Here is a 21,428-nt window from a genome sequence, read left to right as displayed (position 1 = left end):
TCCCCCCCGAGACCTCCCGCTTTGCTAGAGATATTCGAGGGGAAGATGAGACATCCCCATTTGCTGCTCTTTATCAGTCCATTGTTGACTTCTCTAATCGTGGGAAAGTCCTCTTAGTTGGGGACTTCAACGCGAGAACAGGCGTTCGTCAAGCACCACTCCTCAACTTAAGGGATGATTCCACTCTATTGCCAGACATTGACCTTGAGGAGGTAGGTATGCTACGAGTTTCAGCTGACAGATGAGGACCGCTCACATCCTATGGGTAGGCTCTATTAGACCTCAGCAGGATGCATGATCTCATTATCTATAATAATTTGGATAGATGGCCTGCATCAGATGGCTTCACTTGCTTTCCACATGGGGGAGGCTTCAGTGTTGTGGACTACATCATGGGATCCCCTGCCTTCACATCTTGCATCACTGACTTTACCGTAGTACCTCTCCTTCCAGGGGCTTGATCATACCTATCTTTTCTTTAGCATTTCTACCCCCGGCCGCATAATACTTTCTACCCCGTTGAGTCCTTACTCCACCTACCATGATATACGCTTTGATCATGATCACTCACCTACTTACTCTGGCCGTCTGTACATACTTATCGCATACATTGACTTTATATCCTTATTAGAGGACGGTGCTGCCCTAGTCACTCACTCACTTCACGAGGCTGCTCTTCACGCCTTCCCCCACACCACCCGCTCCACCTGCCCACCACCTCCTGGGACCATACCTTGTAATAGTTGGTACGATGACGAGTATAAGGCTTTACGCCATCAGCTCAGATTCAAGACAAAAAACAGCCTTCTGAGCAAACCAGAGATGCTACGCGAGTACTGTTGACTAGTACGTAGGAAGAAACTTGACTTGGTGCGTCGGAACGAGGAGGAGCTACTGAACATTCTGTTCAGTAACAACTCTAAGGACTTCTGGCAGAGATTTCTAGTGGGATGGTCCCCCCCACCACTCACTCACACTCAAGTGTGGTCTGATTATGCACGCATGCTCTATGCTATCCCAAATCAGCCAGCCCCTAACCTATCACATATGCCATGCCCCACATCTTGCACCCTCTTCACTAGGGGGGGGGTAAAGGATGCCGTAATGAAACTTCATAATGGCCGAGCGAAGGATCATGAGGGACTATGCACTGAGTTCATTGTATATGTGATTAACCTCCTAGCCCCGATCTTAGCAAAGCTATTTAATGAAGCCGTTTGCTTGGGGTTTTCACACACCTGGACCATCAATACTATCTCACCCATCCACAAGGCAGGGGATCCCATGAACCCAGAGAACTACAGGACCATTATGGCTGGACATGTCATGTCCAAGATTTATGCATCAGTACTTGATTCTGAGGTCAGCAGATTTGCAAAGTGTCCAGGACTCAGAGCAGTGGGACAGGCCGGGTTTCAGGCGGGATCATGGGACCATGGACCACATTCACATGTATCATCGAGGAGGCGAGGACATGGAAGCAGAGGGTATACTGTTGCTTTGTGGACTTCCGCAAGGCATTTGACACCATTTCGAGAGCCCGCCTCGTACGACGCCTACAGGATCTGGGTTACGACCAGAAGATCATTTGGGCTGTCATGGCACTTTATGAGCAAGTTTCAGGCAAAGTCCAGACAGGATCTGAATGGACAGACGAGATCATGAGCACTTTCAGGGTCAAACAAGGGTGCCCATTATCACCTACCTTGTTTGGCCTCTACATTGACGAGCTCGAGACAGTGATGCACGCACAGGGTGGGGTAGGCTGCTCTCTCGCGGGCATGTTGATCCGGATATTACTTTACATAGATGACGTGGCTCTCTCGTCTTTCTTAGCAGAGGGGCTCCAGAGACACCTTGATGCACTACAGTCCTTTTGTGAGTCTCATGATTTGAAGGCCAGCCTGGGTAAAACCAAGGTTATGATCTTCAATACATCTCGAGTCGTCATGCGCAATGAGCATTTCGCATTTGATGGGTCCCCTGTTGAGATAGTTTCATCCTACACTTATCTGGGGGTCGTCTTTTCCGGACCCATCTCCACCATGAGACCTGCGATGCAGGCGCGTCTGAGCAGAGGATATGCTTCATTTGCTAGACTAGAGAGACAGTGCTTCCACTCTCACTTTCAGGATCCACGGACCAAGGGGTTGCTTTTTGACTCCTTGGTCCACTCGGTAGGGATGCATGGCAATCCATGCTGGGGGCTAGACTTGTCGGATACAGAGTGGGCCAAGGTGGAGTGGCTACACGTTCTCATGTTATCACGGTTCGTTTAGTAGCCCCACCCTCATAGCTTGTTTGTACCAGGATTTTCACACTCTCATAGACCCATCGGTCTTCCGTAATAAACTTTCTTTCTTTCTTTCTTTCTTTCTCCCCCCCCAACGCTCCCCTGCCTAACCTATCCCCTGCGCCTGGCCTCTCAGCTAGCCTATCCCCTCCGCCTAGCTTTAGTAGCAGTAGCAACTCCATGCAACAGCATCTTCATTAGCAATAGCAGCTAGTCAGCACGCAACAGTGTCGCTCACAACAACAGCATCATTCACAGCAGTGCCGTCCTCACACAGGCAGGTCTGGTTGCAGCATCACCAGCATGCCCAGGAGGTCGCACAGTAGGCTCCAAGTGCCTAGGGCGCGTCAAGACCAAGTCGCGGCTCCAAGGTCTCAACAGGCAGCAAGCTAGGGGTTGTTTTGGACGCAAATTGGGGATGCAAGCCAAATTGGTTCTCAATGGTAAGATGGCAAGAAGCAAGGTTCTCAAGAAAACCAATCAGCTAGGAGGCACCAAGATATGGATCTCGGAGGAGCTCACCCCAACTCAGCTCAAGATGAAAGCCACAGAATTGACCAAAGTGAAGGATGCTCCCAAGGCAGGAAAATGGGCTGTTTATAGAGATGGAAAAGCACTTATTAGAGACTTCAAATCCAAACCCAAAGGCTATAGTCTTAAACTAATGTAATGCACGCTGATTATCTCTCATAGTAGATCATAGCTTACCTATAATAACTTTGGGGATACTATATGCACTCCCAAGAGGCTCTCTGTCTATAACTGATGTTGGTGTTTATACTTTTTTGGTTTGTACTTTGTCTCATAGGCCCATGAGACTTCCTGCAAAAGTTAATACATCTTTCTTTCTTTCTCTCTAAAAATACAAATCTTGAAATATTTTAGGCAGTCTTTTCTGAACAAAGTGTAAAAACAGAAACAAAAGTCTGGATTTATGGCAAATGAACACCATTTCTACGACCTGTGCCAATGGGTTAGCCTGCAGACCGCGTGAAGAAAGACCCGAGAAAAGAGATGGCCCTGAATCAAATTGGTAGCCCTTGATTTCAAAGGAATGGGCAGCCCCCCCTGGTAAATCATGGCTCTCCAACACGAGCACATCTTGACCATATCTGGCAAGCAGACTGCCACAGCTTAATCCTCCAACCCCACTCCCAATCACAATGACATCTGCCTCAGGCTTTCCTGCATGTCTCTGCTTATCAGTCTTTCAAAAGCTTGACTTAAATTTTTATTGCAGACATAAATCTCACACTTTTAGAGACCAGATTTGGTTTTTATCTCCCACATAATTTAGAGGTAATGTGATATTCTATAGTATAGTCTCTCTATCTTCATATATGCTTGTGCAAGTAAGTTTGTCCAACCAGTTCCAAATTCCACACCAGTTTTCTTCACTTCAGCTAGCCTTGGAAGTACGACGATGCATTTTTTCACTATATCTATCTCTCTCTCCCCCTCCCACTTGTTCTCGCCCAGAGCACACACTAACATTTACTGGCACAAACACAAGAAAATATAGTAAGAGACCACAAAACACAAACAAGCACTAAAGAGAGGAAAATTTCCATGTAAGACATGATAGCATTGACTCAATAATGTAAGACATGATAGCATTAACTCAATAACCATGTTCTATGATGAAACAAAGCCCTATCTAAAGATCCAATGAAGTCATTTGATTGTGCATGGCTTAGACAATAATTCCCAACCCCTTTCATTTGGTGTACTATGCGAATTGGTTGATATCTTCACGTGCAGAGCACACCAGGCTCAGTGCCCCATCCCATCATCCCCCCCCCCTCAACACCCACACACTGCTACTACCCCCTACAACACTACACAAACACTGCTAACCCCCAGTATCGCAGATCATATGTAGACTCAATTTCCAACAAAACCTTATCAGAATTGACAGCCACACAATTTTATTTCTCATTTTGATAGATGGGACATGTGGAGCACCTGCAGGTTGTTGTTTATCAATCCTGAGCCTGTACAGAACATGAGCTGATAGCTTTACTTATAGATCACTATTAAACCTCCTATATCCTTTCAAACACCAGAGGTTCTTTCATTTTTCTAAAATTAAAAAGAAAAGGATTTCTTTTTAATAATGGAAGAATAGCTACTTCAATGGAAGGACATCTTACTGAAAATCACTTATATGCTGCATAGAAATTGTATAAGCATATGCTAAACGACATTCTAACACACAAGAGAATACAAAGAATAAGGAGCTCAAGTACAACCCTCTATTCAAACCTGAGAGATGTCACGGCACCCTCCAAGGCCCATCATAAGGAACTACTTGTGTCACTCACCTCTACCATCCTCCACAAAAGTCCAAATATTTAAACCCCTATACCTATTCCCTCAACATCAAACCATTCACCGTCTTGGTTGAGGTCAAGCAAATTGCCACACAACTGTGTTGAGGATGTGAAGGCACCTTGTAGCATTAAATATGTGCAACATGCTTAGCTCACCTTTGACTTTGCAAAGTCCAAACATGTTGCAGAAGAAGAGTGGTCACATATTGCAAGTAGAAGACTGGCTTGCTTAACATCCCAGAGTGAGGAAGCCTATGGCAGAGATATAACACTATAGAGTCTACCATAGCTGAGAAGGCTGGAGAGGACAAACAGAAACCACTTGTTTCTCTGGATGTTTTAAGTAGCTATGAAACATTTCGCATCTCCATCATAGTGGAACTACCTGTCTATTTGAAATGACTTGAAAGACAATTGAAGCTTCGCTTGAACTATGTCCAGGAGGCGACCTTCTATAGCTCATTATTGCAACTGATTCTCCTGACAACCAGTTGGAAGTGGAATCGAGAAGAGGGAGCTATTGAGGGTAGGTAACATGCCTGGTATAAAGATAAAGGAGATTTAAGGGGGTGCACCCACCAGGGAAGGATGTAGTGGAAGCATAATTTTTTTTTGTATCAATGCTACTTTGGAAGGAGGGTGAAATGAAGGTAAATGGCCCCTGATCTTGAGGGGACAAAGGCCTATGACAAGAGCATTGCCCAAAGGGGATAAGAAGGGTGGGGGGTGGATACTAGCTCAGAGACGGAATGGCTCTAGCTATGCCACGCAGAGCAAGCTCTCTAACTACATACATTGATATAGCATCCTCATGTTAGAGTTCCTGGAGATGCATGAATACAATAAGCTGCACGGGTCTCTCTTCTCGGGCTCTTGGCATGGGTTTTAGGGAGGTAGAAATGCAAGAGCCTTAAGACTATCTAGCGGCTCTTGCCAGGGCGGAATGTATAATTGACATAGGTAGGAGGGCATTAGCACAGGCAGACCGGGGAGTAGTAATACTCAGCACGTGATCTGCACCACGGAGGTGGAGAGGGCACAAGGCCAGGCAGTGGCTTTGCGAACAACTCAAAATATAGCAGCATGTTAGAGAGGTGGACGGCAAGCGGCTTCACAAGTACGACATTCTGAGCTTGGAAAGGGGGCTGTTAATGAGTGCAGAGAAGACCCAGAAGACAGTCAAGCAAATCATCATGCATGGCAACAACGAAGCTGCAACAAGAGGCAAAGTCAGACAGGGAGGAACCCTTGTCGAACAGTACTGTGTGATTCAGACTATGACATTGATCAGGTGCGACAACATCCAGGTCGTCTCTTTGAAAGGCAAGGAGTGGATGCTTGAAGAATTGGTCGTGGAACCATACAACCCAAAAATTCTGATCTACACAAAAAGAATGACAAGCAACAAAAAGACCAAGGATTTGGTTTCCATGGAGGATGCCACTTCGGACTGATTGACACATAAACATGGGTGCAAAACACCAAGTTCCAATAAGACCATCATGGGGTGATCTCGTTACTTCATGAGATCAACTAAGCTGTTGACTAACAAACACACAACCGAATAGCTACTCAAATGATTTTGATGCTGGCAGCAATGTATCTGCATAACAAGGTGCTAGCTAGTGTTATGTGAAATTTTATTTTGTTGCTACTAAGGGTGGTTAGCAGGTTTTAGTGACACTATGTGGAGGCTGTGTTGGGTCATTTTGTGTGTGTGTGTGTGTGTTGCAGACCACATCACAGGGCTGCATAATGTGCCCAGGCCATAGAAGAGTATGCCAATCATATGAATGCAACGGTATGAGGCTAGATTTATCGAAATTAACATTCATGCCAGCAGCCAGGTTACCCTATTGGCTGGCACATCACTAGGAAACAACAGTTAAAATGGATTTTTGATAAGCTTCATGCCAAACTCCATTATTGGAAGCTCTCCACTTGGCCACTCCATGTTAGGCTCCGGATTGTCCAGTCGATTATTATGGCTTATGTTCAGTATTATTTGCCTTTGATGCACTGGACTTCTCAAGACATTTCTGCCTTTATGTCTCATGCCATGGAACTGTTATGGAAAACAAAGTCTTCTGCTAAAGCTCTAAGACTTATGAGGATGACAAAAGTCTGTTCCCCAAGGATGCACGGTGGATTGAATGTGCTGAATATTGCGCACCATGTCTTGGCCAGGAAAATTCCTCTTCTACTCACCTTTTTTCGTCAGAAGCAGCCATGGACTCATATGCTTGCAACCATGTGCACGTCCTTACGTACTACTGCACATGGTGCCTGGCTCACTGATTTTTGGGAGGTTATTTTGGGCAGATTTGTAGGCTCTATCCCGGGTTGCCCCTTTGCTACTTCACTTATTAGCGATTGGCAACAGGTCCTTTCGCATGCTCATTGGGCCCCTTCCGTTTTATCTCATGCCAATTCCCTTCGGCAAGAAAGTATTTATTGGAGTGCTGTTTTTGATCCTCCATTGGCCCTCCAAGAGCCGATTCGGGCATATAATCTCAGCAAATTGGGGATCAGGTGTATAAATGACGTTGTTGATGCTACTGGGCACATGCTTTCCTTCCCTCAAGCCATGGCTTCTTATCCACTAGCCATGCATCACAGGTTTATTTGGGGGAAAAATTGCTGAATTACTGCAGCCTTTTCTTCCCATCCCTCCTTTATCTAACAGGGACCGATTACATGATTGGCAGTTACACCCGGTGGGCTCAAATTCTCGTCCTGTTCCTCTTCCTAACCTAACGGTCAGCACGACATACTCTCTCCTCCAGCCGTCACCATGGATTCACTTACATGCTAATTCTCTTTGGCATATGGCAAAATCGCTTGCTTGGTGGCGAAAGAATCTCCGCAATTTATGGAGAAGCAAATTGCCTCTCAAGCAAAAGCTTTTCCTATGGCGTTGTCTTACAGGAACCTTATCCGTGGGGGTCACTCTGGCTCAACGAAGGATTGCATCTGCTTCCTGTCTTCGATGCATGGCCCCTTCTGAAACGGTGTCTCATTTGTTTTGGATGTGTTCCAGCACTAAGACCTTCTTATGCAAAATTTCCATGTCGCTTCGCCTTCGTTTCCCTAACTCACCTTTTGGGAAACATTTTTGGCTTTTTGGCAGACTTCCTGCAACCCTGGTCCATTACTCCTTATTTTTGAACTGGGTCAGATATTGGGCTTTTTGGACCATCTGGCAGGATCACAACATGCGATATTTTGGGAATCCGTTCTTGCAATCTTATGAATATTTCAGACTCTCCCTACGGCAATCTATCTATGATGCTTGCTATCAAGGAGATCTTCCTCAGTCATGCCTGGAAATAGTTTTTCTTTGCTTTTGATTTCCTGTTGAGGCTCTCTGCTTTTTTGAGACCCTCATGTAAATTTTGCTGATAATATGATCATGGATTTACCCAAAAAAAAAAAAAAAAAAAAGTGTGTGTGTGTTGCTCCACCACTTTGTCGCCAATGTTTGGCTCCCAGGGAAACAGTGTCTCATCTCTTTTGGCACTGTTCTCATACAAGTGATTTCTTGACATTATTGGGTCAAACTTTATGTGCTAGATTTCCAGGCTTTACTTTTGGCAAGTACTTCTAGCTGTTTGGGATACATCCCCCTCGACATCAATTTATTTTTTTCTTTATTTGGGTTCGATATTGGGCACTTTGGACTCTGTGGAAGGATAGAAATCACAGAGTTTTTGGTGACCCGACTTTCTCAGCTTACTCTTTCTTCAGGCACTCTTTGCAACAATCGTTTTATGATTAATTGCAAACAGGGTCTCTAGATCAGGATGTATATTTGTCATATATTGACATCTTTGCTTGATGTATTTTGAGCATATCCTGCTTTGGGATGCTCATCTTGTAATATAAAAGCAACAATATTTTCACCCAAAAAAAAAAGAAGAAGTGTGTGTGTGTGTGTACTCTCTACGTTGCATTGTGGGTATGCGAAATTTGGGACACTAGTTTTGAGGTAGGCGAACGGTAACTGCTGACCGGCTCGCAATTGGCAAACCAAGAGCAAAAAGGACTGCAGATAACGAAGGCACCCCCTTTTTTGGTTCCATCTTCTTTAGAAGACATGGCTGAGTACTCTTATGAAAAAACTTTTCAAAAGGATCGATCGGTTCAATGCAAAAAGCAAAAGCAGGCTGAGGGTCAGCATGACCCCGGCATGATTCTGTTGAAGCACAACTAGTTTATGATGTCATGCACGAAGGATTTGCAGACACAAGGAAAGAGTGGAAAGACTATGTTCCATCGGTTGGTCTCATGGTTGAAGTGGATGAAATTGTGGATCCAGTTAGAGAATATGCCAAAAATGCAGTCATCATTTTTCCCAGGTCGGATGCCACCTACTACAGAGGTAGGCAACTGGTTGACCCGCACACTGGCTGGCTCGTTTGTTCGTAAGGTACACTATGCAGCCAGAGGCTTTTTTGAGGTCATTATGGTAGATGAGATTCACAGGTAAATGCTTTTGGAACATTCGCCACTCTTTTTGGGCAGCAAATGGTGCACGTTTTGCCATGGTCCCCCACAAGGGATTATCAGGCTCTGATTCGACATTGATGTCCAGTCTGGGTTGAAGTTGTAGACTTCCCGCAATGCATGGCTTCACTCTTGCCTAAAATTGCAGCAACTTTAGGCAAAGTGGTTTGCCCACCATGGCCTAATGGCAACTCTAATCGATTCTGCATTCTCTGGGATACTGATAATCCCACACCGGAGTCTTATTCAGTCACGGTTAACAATGTTGACATGGGAAGTGCATTTTATAAATTGAAATGGGGATTATTTGCAGGGGCTTGCTTTGAATGTTAAAAATTTGGGCACATGGCTTCGCAATGTCCAATGAGTCAGCATAAAATGCCTCCTGCTACTTTGCCTGCTCAGATGCCCAATAAGGATGCTCCTGCCTCTATTGGGAATAAAAATAAAGGTAATAGACAGTTTTTGGTGAATCAGGATAAAGGCAAAGCCCCTGTTGTTTCAAATGGGAGTGCTTCTTCCCCTTCGCTTCCTGCTATTTAACCCTTAGCAAAAGGACCAAAAACTCCAATTGATGGATGGCAAAGTCCAAGAAAAGTTATTTTTGTTCGACGACCTCCACCCCCTCGCACTTGGAATGGTGCATCTTCTAGTGGAAACTCTCCAGAGGTTCACTCAGAAATTGGAATCACATGGGCTGCAGTGACAGCTAGCAAAACCCTCTTCCATGAAGAAGAGATTGCTGCATTGCTGTCCAATCCTCAGGCGGATGTTTCTTCTCAGGGAAGAGGCCCTGACTCTGAGGTAGAAATGCATGGTTGACATTCTGAAGGTGTCTATCCAGGAAAGACAGGTCATTACTGCGGCTATGATATCTTTTATGTTGGGGAGCACTCTTTCTCAGGTGTAGTCATTCTGATTAAGCATGAGCTTCAACCAATTATTGCTTTAAATGACAATCAAGGCAGATGGATTATTCTTCAATGCATCATTCAAGGTGAGGTGTTTGAATTTGCTTCTGTATATGCACCTCAATCTTCACGCGATAGAAGTGCAATTTGGGATGCCATGCAATGATATCCATGGAGATATCATGCCTTTATATGTGGGGATTTCAATAATGCTCCGCAACAGGGTGACAATACATCAAGAAATACCCATATGTTAACCTCTGAAAGGCATGCATGGTCTCAATTACTGATTCATCTTGATTTGGTTGATCTTTGGAAGGAATTGCAGCCTTGGTCACCTGGATACACTTTTCAACATAATGCCCTTTCTTCTTATCAGGCACGTCTGGATCGCTGCTAGTATAGTGTAGCTCCGCAACAAAATGATGATTTTACATGCAAAATGTGGGTTGACTATGCCCTTGTGCATTCAGATCATGCATCGTAATGGTTGAGGCTATCTTTTCATGATATGCCAGATGATAGACTGCCTCAAAGGCGATATCTGATTGTGAACAATAGCTATCTGCAGCATGTTGCTTTCAAGGCAATGGTTACTGAAGTCTATCAATCTTTGTCTTCTCAGAGCCACTTTGATATTGATAATGCATGGGATTCTTTTGTTTCCAAAATGCAAGTTGTAATTAGAGGTTATGGCAAGTCTTACATAAAGACTCTAAGGGAAACTGTTGTTCAGGCTAAATTGACTTGCCAAGACCTCACTGAACTCAGTCACCTTCGTCCTTTGTCTTTGCATGAGCAAACAACACTATGCCAAGCTAAACATTGTCTCCAAATCAATGATCACAGGAAACTTGCTAAATGGGAGACCAGAGCAAGACAAAGAGCTTTCTCAGATAAAGGCTGTTCTTCCAAACAATTTTTTAAAAGCTTGCATAAGAAGAGATTAAAAACAAACATTTGCAGGGTGCTTATATCTAATGGTTCATGGACTACATCGCGGTCACAGCTTGCTTCTGTCTGTGTACATCATTTCTCTCAGTAGTTTGGTTATGCAAATCCTCCCTCACAGTAGGTTTTGTCTGCAAGAAATTTACTTTTACAGCATGTTTCTCCTATTATCTCCACTACTCAAGCTTTGGAATTGAGGAACCTTTAACTGAAAGGGAATTGTCAGATGCAATCAAATCCTGTGGTAGATGGAAATCTCCAGGATGGGATGGTCTTACAGTTGAGTTTTTTTAAAGAATATTGGCCTCTTTTGAAGTATACTTTGTTGCATATGGTGAATTCTGCTTGGCAAAATCAGAAAATGCCAGACACGTGGAAGAGAGGTCTTGTTAAACTCCTTCCAAAAAAGCAAATCTGTGAATCTTTGGCTGATTGGAGACCTATCATGCTTATGCCAGTCATTTACAAATTTACTACCAAAATGATTGTTGATTGGATAAAAGGCTATTTGCATGATGGGTTGCATCCTACGCAATATGGTTTTGTTCCTCGTAGGCATATCATAGACAACATTGCTAATGCCTATGTTGGAATAGAATTGCAAGTTGATATTGCCAAAGCTTTTGATACTGTTCAATAGGACTTTATTTCACAAACAATGCAGGCCTTGGGATTTGGCACAAAAATGCAGCAAGTTATCAATTGGCTATATCAAGATAGTAAAGCTGCCTGCATACTTTCAGGGGATATTTCTACAACCTGGACTCTAGGTTGTTCTGTTCGGCAAGGCTGTCCCCTCAGTGCTTTACTATTTTTTGCCATAGCCACTCATCCAATGCTTCAATATATGGACCACCTTTTGGACACTGGCATGTTGCATGGATTGGAAATTCCTGGCAGCCGTAGCATGATCGCTCAAGCATATGCTGATGATTCTTTCTTTACCCCGAAAAATACTCAGAGCGATCTCTCATTGATTATGCAAGCCCTTTCCACATATGACTTAGCTGCTGGTTTTCATGTGAATTTTCAGAAATCCAAGCTATTGCTATTGCATGCTAAAGACTGGCATAGTCTTTTTTGGCCTGGGGAAACTGTTCCACCTTCTCAATTGATTCGTCGTCTTGGTTATCCTCTAGGTTGGGGGCTCACTCGTTCTCAACAAACTGATTGGGTGCTCACAAAGCTAAGGAAAAAACTTGAATATTGGAAGCTTGCAACTTGGCCATTACATGTTCGTTTGCGAATAACGCAATCCATTTTGATAGCATACATACAATTCTATCTGCCCCTCATCATGTTTACTAAGGCAGATCTGGTTTCCTTTATGTCTGCTATCATGGAGATTTTCTAGCGTACAAAAAATGGCAAGAAAAGTCTCAGATTACTCTCTATGCATCGTCTCTGTTCTCCAAAGATGCACGGGGGTTTGAACATACTCAATATTCAAATGCATATAATTGCTCACAGGGGAAAAATGATGTTGCAGTTTATGCAAGGGGATCAGCCCTGGGCTTTCATGATCCGCTCTCTTTTGTTGCATATTGGTACTTCTACTTTTGGGCATTGGCAGCCTACACAATGGGATTTTCTATTTGGCTCTATTCAAGGCAAGATCAGAGGCTGTCCTTTTGCTTCTTGATTGGAAGCATATTTTATCCCACTTGGAATGGAATGTAGGGATTCTTTGTTGGGAAATTCCTTGAGGGCTGAGAATATTTATTAGTCCAAAGTATTCCACCCTCCTTTGGCTATACAAGAACCCATGCGTTCTTGTTTTATATCTTTCAAAGGTATTGCTTCTGTGGCAGATGTACTTCAGGATGATGGCACTCTTTTATCTTTTTCTGCGGCTACTAGCAAGTATGGTTTGGGAGCTCATTATCGTCCTTTATGGCACAAAATTTTAGAAATGCTTCAACCTTTCTTGCCGGTACCTCGTTTGGAACTTCAAGATAGGCTTGAGGATTGGACTCTCCATTCTTCCTCTTCTTCAACCCGTCCTTTGAAGCTGTCACATATCACCTCTGTATAAAGTGTTGTTACCTCCGTCTTGGGTTTCTGACAGAGCAAATTATGTTTGGCATATGGATAGCCCATCAAAGTGGTGGAGAAAGCGGCTGCGTCTCCTTCGGCATTATAAAATCCCTCTTCGGCAACAGCTTTTCCTCTGGCGAGTCCTACTTGGAATTTTTCCATCTGGGTCGTTACTCGCGCATAGACATATTGCCTCGGCTGCTTGCCACAGATGTCTACATCCTGTTGAATCTGTGCCTCACATTTTCTGGCACTGTCCACATACTTGTGATTTCCTCACTCTCATTCGTCAGGGGCTTCGAGCGAGATTTCCTACTGTTACTTTTAGCAGGTTCTTCTGGTTATTTGGTTTTCATCCGGCTACACTGTTTTGATTTATTTTTTGTTTGGGTGCGCTACGTGTGTGTGTGTGTGTGTGTGTGTGTGTGTGTGTGTGTGTGTGCGTGTGTGTGTGTGTGTGTGTGTGGGAGACCTCCCATATTGTAAATTTATGAGCATATAAATACAATGGATTTTACCAAAAAAAAAAAAAAGTGTGTGTGTGTGTGTATGTGCTCATTGGAAGATTTATAGGGAAGATACCTGACTGTCCTTTCTCTACTGCTCTGATACTTGACTGGAAACAAGTACTTTCTAAGGTCAAATGGGCTCCTGATAATTGCTCGGGGACAAACTCAATGAGGAAAGAAAGTATTCATTGGAGTGCCATCTTTGACATTCCACTCACTTTACAGGAATACAATCTCATGAAATTGGGAATTAGATACATACAAGATGTGGTAGATGATCAGGGATATGTCTTATCTTTTCCTCGGGCCACTGCTTCCTATGCATTGGGAATGCACCATAGGTCTATATGAAAGAAAATTGCTGATTTGTTACATCCTTTTCTACCTGTTCCTCCTGTGGCTGGCACAGACAGGCTTATGGATTGGCAATTGCAGCCCTCTGCTACATGCACTCGTCCTGTTCCTCTTCCTGCCTTAACCTCCATCAAAGCCTACAGGCTTCTTCAGCCTGCTCCATGGATTCAGCAATATGCTAATTCTCTGTGGCATATAAGGAAGCCCTTCTCATGGTGGCGGAAGAATCTCCGGATATTATGGAAGTGTAAAATGCCATTGAAACAAAGACTTTTTCTTTGGAGATGTATGACAGGCATATTGTCAGTGGGAGTCACACTTGCCAAACGTCGCATTGCACCATCCACATGTTTAAGATGTCAGGCTCCTTCAGAGACTATTCCTCATTTGCTTTGGCACTGCCCGTGTTCTAGGAACCTCCTCGGGAGAATTTTAGATCATCTTCGGCTCCGTTTCCCGCGTCACAAATTTGGGAAACATTTCTAGCTCTTTGGCAGATTTATGAGGTCTTTGTCTCAATACTCACTATTTCTCTCTTGGGTGAGATATTGGGCTCTTTGGACAATCTGGAGTGAGCATAATTTGGCATACTTGGGTCGGTAGATTCACAAGTCATATGAATCTTTCCGAGCCTCATTGCGGCAATCCTTATATGATGCCTGCCATGAAGCATCCATAGAGCTTTTCTTTTTATGTTTCTGATCTTTGGGATACTCTCCATTTCGGGGACCTCCCATCATGTAAATTTATGAGCATATAAATATACTGCACTGGATATTACTAAAAAAAAAAGTGTGTGTGTATGTGCTTATCGACACATTGCTCCTGCACTTTGCCATAGATGTTTTGCTTCTTCGGAGACTGTGCCTCACTTGTTTTGGCATTGTCCGTGCTCTCGTGAGTTTTTTGATCTGCTTCGACATCACCTGCAAGCGAGATTCCCATCTGTTCCGTTTGGGAAGTTCTTCTGGCTATTTGGGTTTCATCCATCCAGACCGGAGTTTCATCTTTTCTTCATTTGGGTTCGCTACTGGGCACTATGGACTTTATGGACATATAGGAATTGTAAAGTCTTTGGTGATCCTACTTTCTCTTTGTTTGGCTTTTTTAGGCGTTCACTGCAGCAATCTTTCTTTGATTGCTTGCAGACCCGCTGCATAGATCATGAGGTCTTTTTGGCATATACTGAAATTTTCAGTTGATGTAATTGTAGCACCTTTCTTTGAGGTTGCTACTGATATAATATAATCAATCAATGATTTCACCAAAAAAAAAAAATGTGTGTGTGTGTGTATGTATGTCTCTCTCTCTCTCTCTCTATATATATATATATATATCCACCTCCGCTTTGGAGTCCAGAGAGTGGGGCGTTGAGTGAGCTTTCAAATGGGACCCATTTCATGCTGATCGGGTAACAAGGGCCCAAGATATGTAGTTAAATGTGATTGTGCAGGGTCACATTCCCATGGGGGGCTAGAGTGATTTGATTTAAAGTTTTTGGGACTTGGTGTGAAGAGAGTAGGGGGAGGATTCCAAAGAGTTGGAGGTTAACGAATTTCTCTGTATGGAGAGAGGGAAGATACCAAAAGGGAGAGATACACAGCTTTGTAAAAGGAGAAGGATTGTACAGTTTTGCTGATATATACTACGTGGTGTTCTTGTATGTTTTGTGTGGTCTCCTTCCTCCTCCACCCTTGCTTGCATCCTGAGCATAATGCATGTGCAACACGTAATATAAATTTGCAGCTTTCATATTTGGTGGAGATGCCCGGTAAGCTTGAGGTCGTAGAGGAAGAGAGGTAACATGGGGAGCTAAGTGATAGCGAGGAGGTTGGTGGAGTTAGGGGAGCAGCCTCAAAAGCATCGAAAGAACATCAGATACACTAGAAGCACCTTGAGGGCTTCTGAAATTTCTTCATCTGCGAATGGGCCACTATCTTTGCTATAATACCCAAGGTGACCACAGAGGGGATGTGGGCCCAAACCACCTCTCGGGGCTGCCACCACATATAGGGTCTTCTCCTCTACTTGAAAGAGCTACTGATAGGAGGTAGTCATCTCCAAGATGTCATGTGGATTTGAGTCTCTCATCTCTCAACCACTATAGCTTAGACCTTGTTAACTTGGGACCTGTGGTCTAGAAGAGCTACCATGGCATCCTATCTTGCTGCTGTATTCACCCGCTTTAGATGTGATAGGGATACTCTACACACTAGATCTCTATTGCCTACAAGTCAAATCTAGCACTCTCTATCAGTCACTAAGAGGCCGGCTACTACTCCTGAGCCTCTTGATAGAGGCTAGGACCACCCTGAGTGCCCTCTCTCTCTCTCTCTCTCTCTCTCTCTCTCTCTCTCTCTCTCTCTCTCTCTCTCTCTAAGGTCGAACAAGTTTCCTACTATCATCACCTTTGATTGGCCTATAGATCGATGAGCTTAAGACCTTCCTTGGGGCATTAGGGGGGGTGCAGGCTGCTCACTTGCTGGATCCTTGATCCAGATTCTCCTCTATGCAGACGATGTGTTCTTACTCTCCTCTTTAGCTGAGGGCCTCTACTGACACTTGGATGCACTCCATACCTTCTGCGAGACACATGATCTAAAGGTCAACCTTGATAAAACCAAGGCCGTGACCTTCAACACATTCCGGGCAGCCATACATACACAGTAGTTCACACTAGATGGTTACCAGTGGAGGTCATTGCATCCTACACGTATTTGGGGTTCTTTCCTTGGTTTGATTTTCTTGTTGCAACCAAGAATGTAGGCCTGATTGAGCTGGGGATACCACCACTTGCTGGACTTGAGTGGCAATTCTTTCACTCTCATTTCCAAGATCACCAAACCAAGTCTCTTCTCTTTGACTCCTTGGTCCACTCAATGAGCATGTATGGCAGTCCTTGCTGGGGCCTGATCGATCAGTGGTAGACGAGGCCCGAGTGGAGAGGGTCAAAGTTCTCTTATTGTCACAGATGATTTACAGTAAGCTGTTAGTCCCACATCAGATCATTCTAGCTAAGGTTGGGGTAGCATTACAAGTGATTGTGACTTTAGCAATTGAGGGTGAGTAGAGTTGCTGGTACACCAGTGCACACAAATGGTTTGAGAGTCTGGAACTCCATATGGACAAATTGTCCCCCTTTTAGTATAGCCTTGAGCCCCTCAAGTTCTGCTCACTTACCACGAGGCTGACTTGGTTATCCGAGAGGATTATAAATACATACATTCAAGACCTAGTTAGCCCCTAGCAAGCTTCCTATGAAACTCACCCTCTACAGAGATCATTGCTTACGGATATCCGAAAAGGGCTTTACCGGTCCACCAGGCTACACACAGATCTACCTCTCCCACTCTTTGAGAATTTCAATCGGGCAATCCCGTGTTTCCTCGCACAACCGAGTCTAGATAGGCAAAGGGCATATGTATAGAGGCCGCATTTGCACTTACAAGAGATTGAGCTGAAGGAGGATTTTGCTTTCAGATCCCCTGTGTACTATGAGATCATTGGTGGCTCTTTAAGATGGGATTGGACCCCTCCCCAACCTCTTGTCTCAATCGGACCAAGGACATTGAGTGACTTTCATTCATGAGGCCGTACGACATAGAGACCAACTTCTCACGACAACATAGATGAGATCAAGGTGCTCATCCAGATTCTACTAAGCTTTTCTAGTCAAAATAGCATGGATTAGCTGGCCCTAGGGAGATGGTGTAGCCAAGGCCCGAAGCAAGAGATGCGATAGACCATCAATGTCTTGATGCATAGATCGGGCTCGGAAATCTTCCATCAATGTTTACCAGACCAAAGGCACGGCCAATGTATGTGATAGTGGCAATTGTCTTACGCATGGCCACAACTAGGAGACCACAATGGACCATGCATACTACCCATAGCCAACGCTCTATCATGGGCTTTATGCCGCTGCATCCCCGTACATCACTAGAGCCTCTTGTGGACTTGACTCCTCCCCCACCATATACACGACGACCACAATGATGCCACACCTCTCCGTCGGCTTAAATCTATCCACACTGGTCATCCTCTTATGAGCTCACCTTGGTCAAACACATTTGAGACAAGGTCTCTGCCCCAATGAAATGCAAATAGCCCCCCCTCTATCGCACTACTGGGGACCAAATATCCGTGCTCCTTCCTAGAAGAAGGCATCTCCATCTGTAGACATTTGAGGCTGAAACATGTGTTTTGAAGCATGAGAATATCAATTGACTGCCCGACAAGGGCTCTCTACTCCCCAAGGGGGGTGGGTCCCACCCCCACCCTTCTGCTAGGGTTGAGGGGAAGGGCGGCTCACAAACCATGGGCAAGCTCTAGCCAAGTGGCACATTTTTCAGAAGTGTAGGCTCGATTTATTGATCCATTGTGTCCATAAGCTGCTGTAGCTGAGCTTAAGTGACTCCGATTTTAAATTAACCTTGAGCATTAATTTCTAACATATAGGAGGTGGAGACTACGGACCATTGAATCTTCAAATGCCCCCACTGCTACAAGATTAGAGGGTGCCTCTTCCAAAAGGGATTGAATGACCTCTCTCATTTCATCATATAAACAGAAGACACTATACCAATTTTTTGGCCATGCCCCACCTATCATAAGCCAATACTTGACACTTAATATTATGTTCTTTGCATACATATCATCAAAAGACAATACTCGACACTCAATATTATGTTCCTTGCTCTAGCCTCTCCTTGTGTGACCTTGTTTTGTCTTGTCAAGGAACTCTAGCCATTACCTGAAAGCCCAAGGTTCCCAGCCCTAGTAGCCTAAGGCCGTGCTTTCTTCGAGACCCCAACTCACACAATAAAGAAGAGTCTTTCTACCTTTAAAAAGGTTTCACATACACTTACTAGGGTTTTGGCACAGTCCTTCTTAATGGCATCATAAAATCTTACGTGACCCTCTTGGCCCCACCCCCTCCAAGATAACTAATAATGTCTCCACATCGCTAGCCTCCTCTTTGTTCAAGTCTAGAATGCCCCTTAGATGCTTTAGTTATCAGGGTCTCGTTGATTATTGCACAAAATGAACGTGAAGATATGCCTTCCTGCACATGTGGCAGCTTAAGGAACAACAAAACTGTGTAATGAAGGCAGATGCATGAGGGAAGCTCAACCCCATAAATAAAGCATTGAGTCGCTAGATAACAAGCTGAGAGCAGGGAGCTGCTAATAGACTGAGCATTTAAAATGGCCGATCTTCACATACACTCTGGGCAATCCAATTATACAGATCTTATTAACACCTTACAAAATCTAAAATATTATCTACAATTGTTCACCACCTATTTCCATGCAGAAAAAAATGCTCGCTGAAATAGCTGATGAAATATTGTGTTCCCTCGTTACTTAAACTTTCTAGATTGGAGCTGCATGACTTCCACTTACTAGTTTGGAGTTGCATACGAGAATATTTTTGTGAAATGTCACGTCTTGATTTAGAGCAACAAGAAGCAAATAGCACCATTCATCTAGTTCGAGGTGCCCATACACAATTGTACTATTATGTGTATAAGACAATGGTGCAAACAGTTATATACATGTCCAGTATGGGGACCTGAGCTCTCCAAAAAGTTGTGGGAAATGGTCGAGAGACTACAAAAGCAATTTCTGTTATGTGGCAATTTGTGTTATTTGAGCTTGGAATCAAAGCACAAATACTATATGCCATGATGGGATCGCAAAAAACCAAAGGTCAAGCCAAATGTGCGGGCTGATGAAATGGAAGATGATGACCACGCCTAGCTCCAATGCATCACATTCCAAGAAATCCCAAAAGAACTGGAATCGCTGACTTAAGCCTGCATGTATTGTTTCAACTTCCAGCATGAAGGTTGCGTGATTACTTGGTGGAATTCCAAGACTCCCGAAAGACATGATGTGACACCATAGACACAATGGTAACATAGAAGTTGGATCAATGTAGCAACAAAAATATTAGTGTGCATGTAAATGTGTAATATTATGTATGAAGGCCTTATGGGCTTGTGGGCCTGGACAAGTATCAATCAATCAACTATTTGGCCAACTAAAAGGGAAAACGTTCGCAATCCATTACATGACAAATACTGAGACGCAAAATAAACACCAGCCATGTCGGAAAGACTGGGACGAAGCTTGATGAGATTATTCAGAAACGATCTACTGTGTAAATTTCGGGAATGCAGGGTATGGGATTTGTATATATTGCCTTATATGTTACGACGAATGTATCTAATTTAAAATAATCGTCAAAGATTCCGAAGCGTGAAATTTCGAAGGACAATACCACAGGCCGTGATAACCCCCACAGCTGCCATAAAAGCACTAAGGAAGTCATGAATGCATTACTAGCAACTGTGAAAGAGCGGGGAAGAAAGAAAGTGGGAACCTCGAAATCGAGTACGTAGTAAGTTCCCGTCCTGCTGGGCAGTAAGGGGCTGGCTATCCTTCTGCAGAAGGCCAGGCTCCAATTGCAGTGCAAATACAGGAAGCGGGTGTCGATGAAGGTGGTGGGTAGGCGTGGAAGGTGGTATAATGGGACAGATTGAACGATGGAGGCAATGCGATGAGGAGAGGCTGGGTAGCGCAGCCTGCATGGTGGCCATGATAGATTACACACTGGCTAGCTCTCCTGCCATTTCCTTTCGTTCATGGTACGTGTTTTCACGTGTGGAGAAATACGCGTCCACGTCATCCAGGTGAACTTTGCACTCTTGAGCTTTTATCTTTGGGACGTCACCCTCCAAACACTAAGGGTGTTCACATACTCGGGCACCATGGGCACTGCCCCGGATCATGGACGGACAAGATTGCTTGCCCACGTCCAGCCCACGGCCCAGATGCATTCAATGCACGATGTGCGGGCATGGGCGGCTCTAGTCTGTAAACACCCTAAGCAAACCTCACGACAAATAGCGCCTGCAATTACAAGTAGTTCAGGATGTCAGGAGGACTCTTCAACATTTTGGTCATAAGATCGAGACCTTCAGAACTGTAAGTGAACTGTTTGGATGTAAATGTCCTGTGTTGATCTTGCCTTTCTTCAAGGCAGTCAGCTTTTCCTTTCATGTACAGTTCTTTTTTCTTTTAATACAATTTTGAATTTCCCCCACAAAAAACAAACAAACTAGGGAGGCCTTAGTGAAGGTTCTATGCCAAAAATAATTTCGAGCATTTTCCCCCATGTGTTTTTTTTGCAAATTCCACAATTGCTTGGTGTGTTGACTTAACAGCATCTCTTTCAAATTTGGGCGTGTTTTTCTCGACGTGCATTCATTCCAATTGTCTTGAAATATTCCTCTCTCTCTCTCTCTCTCTCTCTCTCTCTCTCTCTCTCTCTCTCTCACTTTGCACAAGCCCATTGAATACTATTCACCTTTTTCTCCCCCCGCCCCCCCCCTCCCCCTCTCTCTCTCTCTCTCTCTCTCTCTCTCTCTCTCTCTCTCTCTCTCTCTCCCCTCCTCCTCCTCCTCCTCCCCTCTCTCTCTCTCTCTCTCTCTCTCTCTCTCTCTCTCTCTCTCTCTCTTCTTCTTCTT

At 44.2% G+C, this 21,428-nt stretch overlaps 1 protein-coding gene across 1 annotated transcript in view; it reads right to left on the bottom strand.

Moving 5' to 3' along the window:
- The window catches only part of LOC147880585 (uncharacterized), a 59,638-nt gene extending 39,123 nt beyond the window's left edge, over positions 1-20,515 (bottom strand). The window contains exons 1-2 of the mRNA XM_087370637.1: positions 20,282-20,515; positions 3,255-3,478 (exon numbers count right to left, since the gene is read on the bottom strand). Of these exons, the coding sequence (XP_087226763.1) occupies positions 3,255-3,478; positions 20,282-20,498 (441 nt within the window). The 5' untranslated portion in view covers positions 20,499-20,515. The remainder of the gene's footprint in view (positions 1-3,254; positions 3,479-20,281) is intronic.
- Between the last annotated feature and the right edge of the window lie 913 nt (positions 20,516-21,428).

The sequence above is a fragment of the Dipteris shenzhenensis genome, chromosome 32, assembly GCF_047967505.1.
Source record: "Dipteris shenzhenensis isolate YYH24624 ecotype China chromosome 32, Dip_SZ_1.0, whole genome shotgun sequence".
NCBI classification, from domain to species: domain Eukaryota; kingdom Viridiplantae; phylum Streptophyta; class Polypodiopsida; order Gleicheniales; family Dipteridaceae; genus Dipteris; species Dipteris shenzhenensis.
The sequence above is the reverse complement of the archived record's forward strand: the minus strand, read 5'-3'. Positions and strand labels throughout refer to the sequence as shown.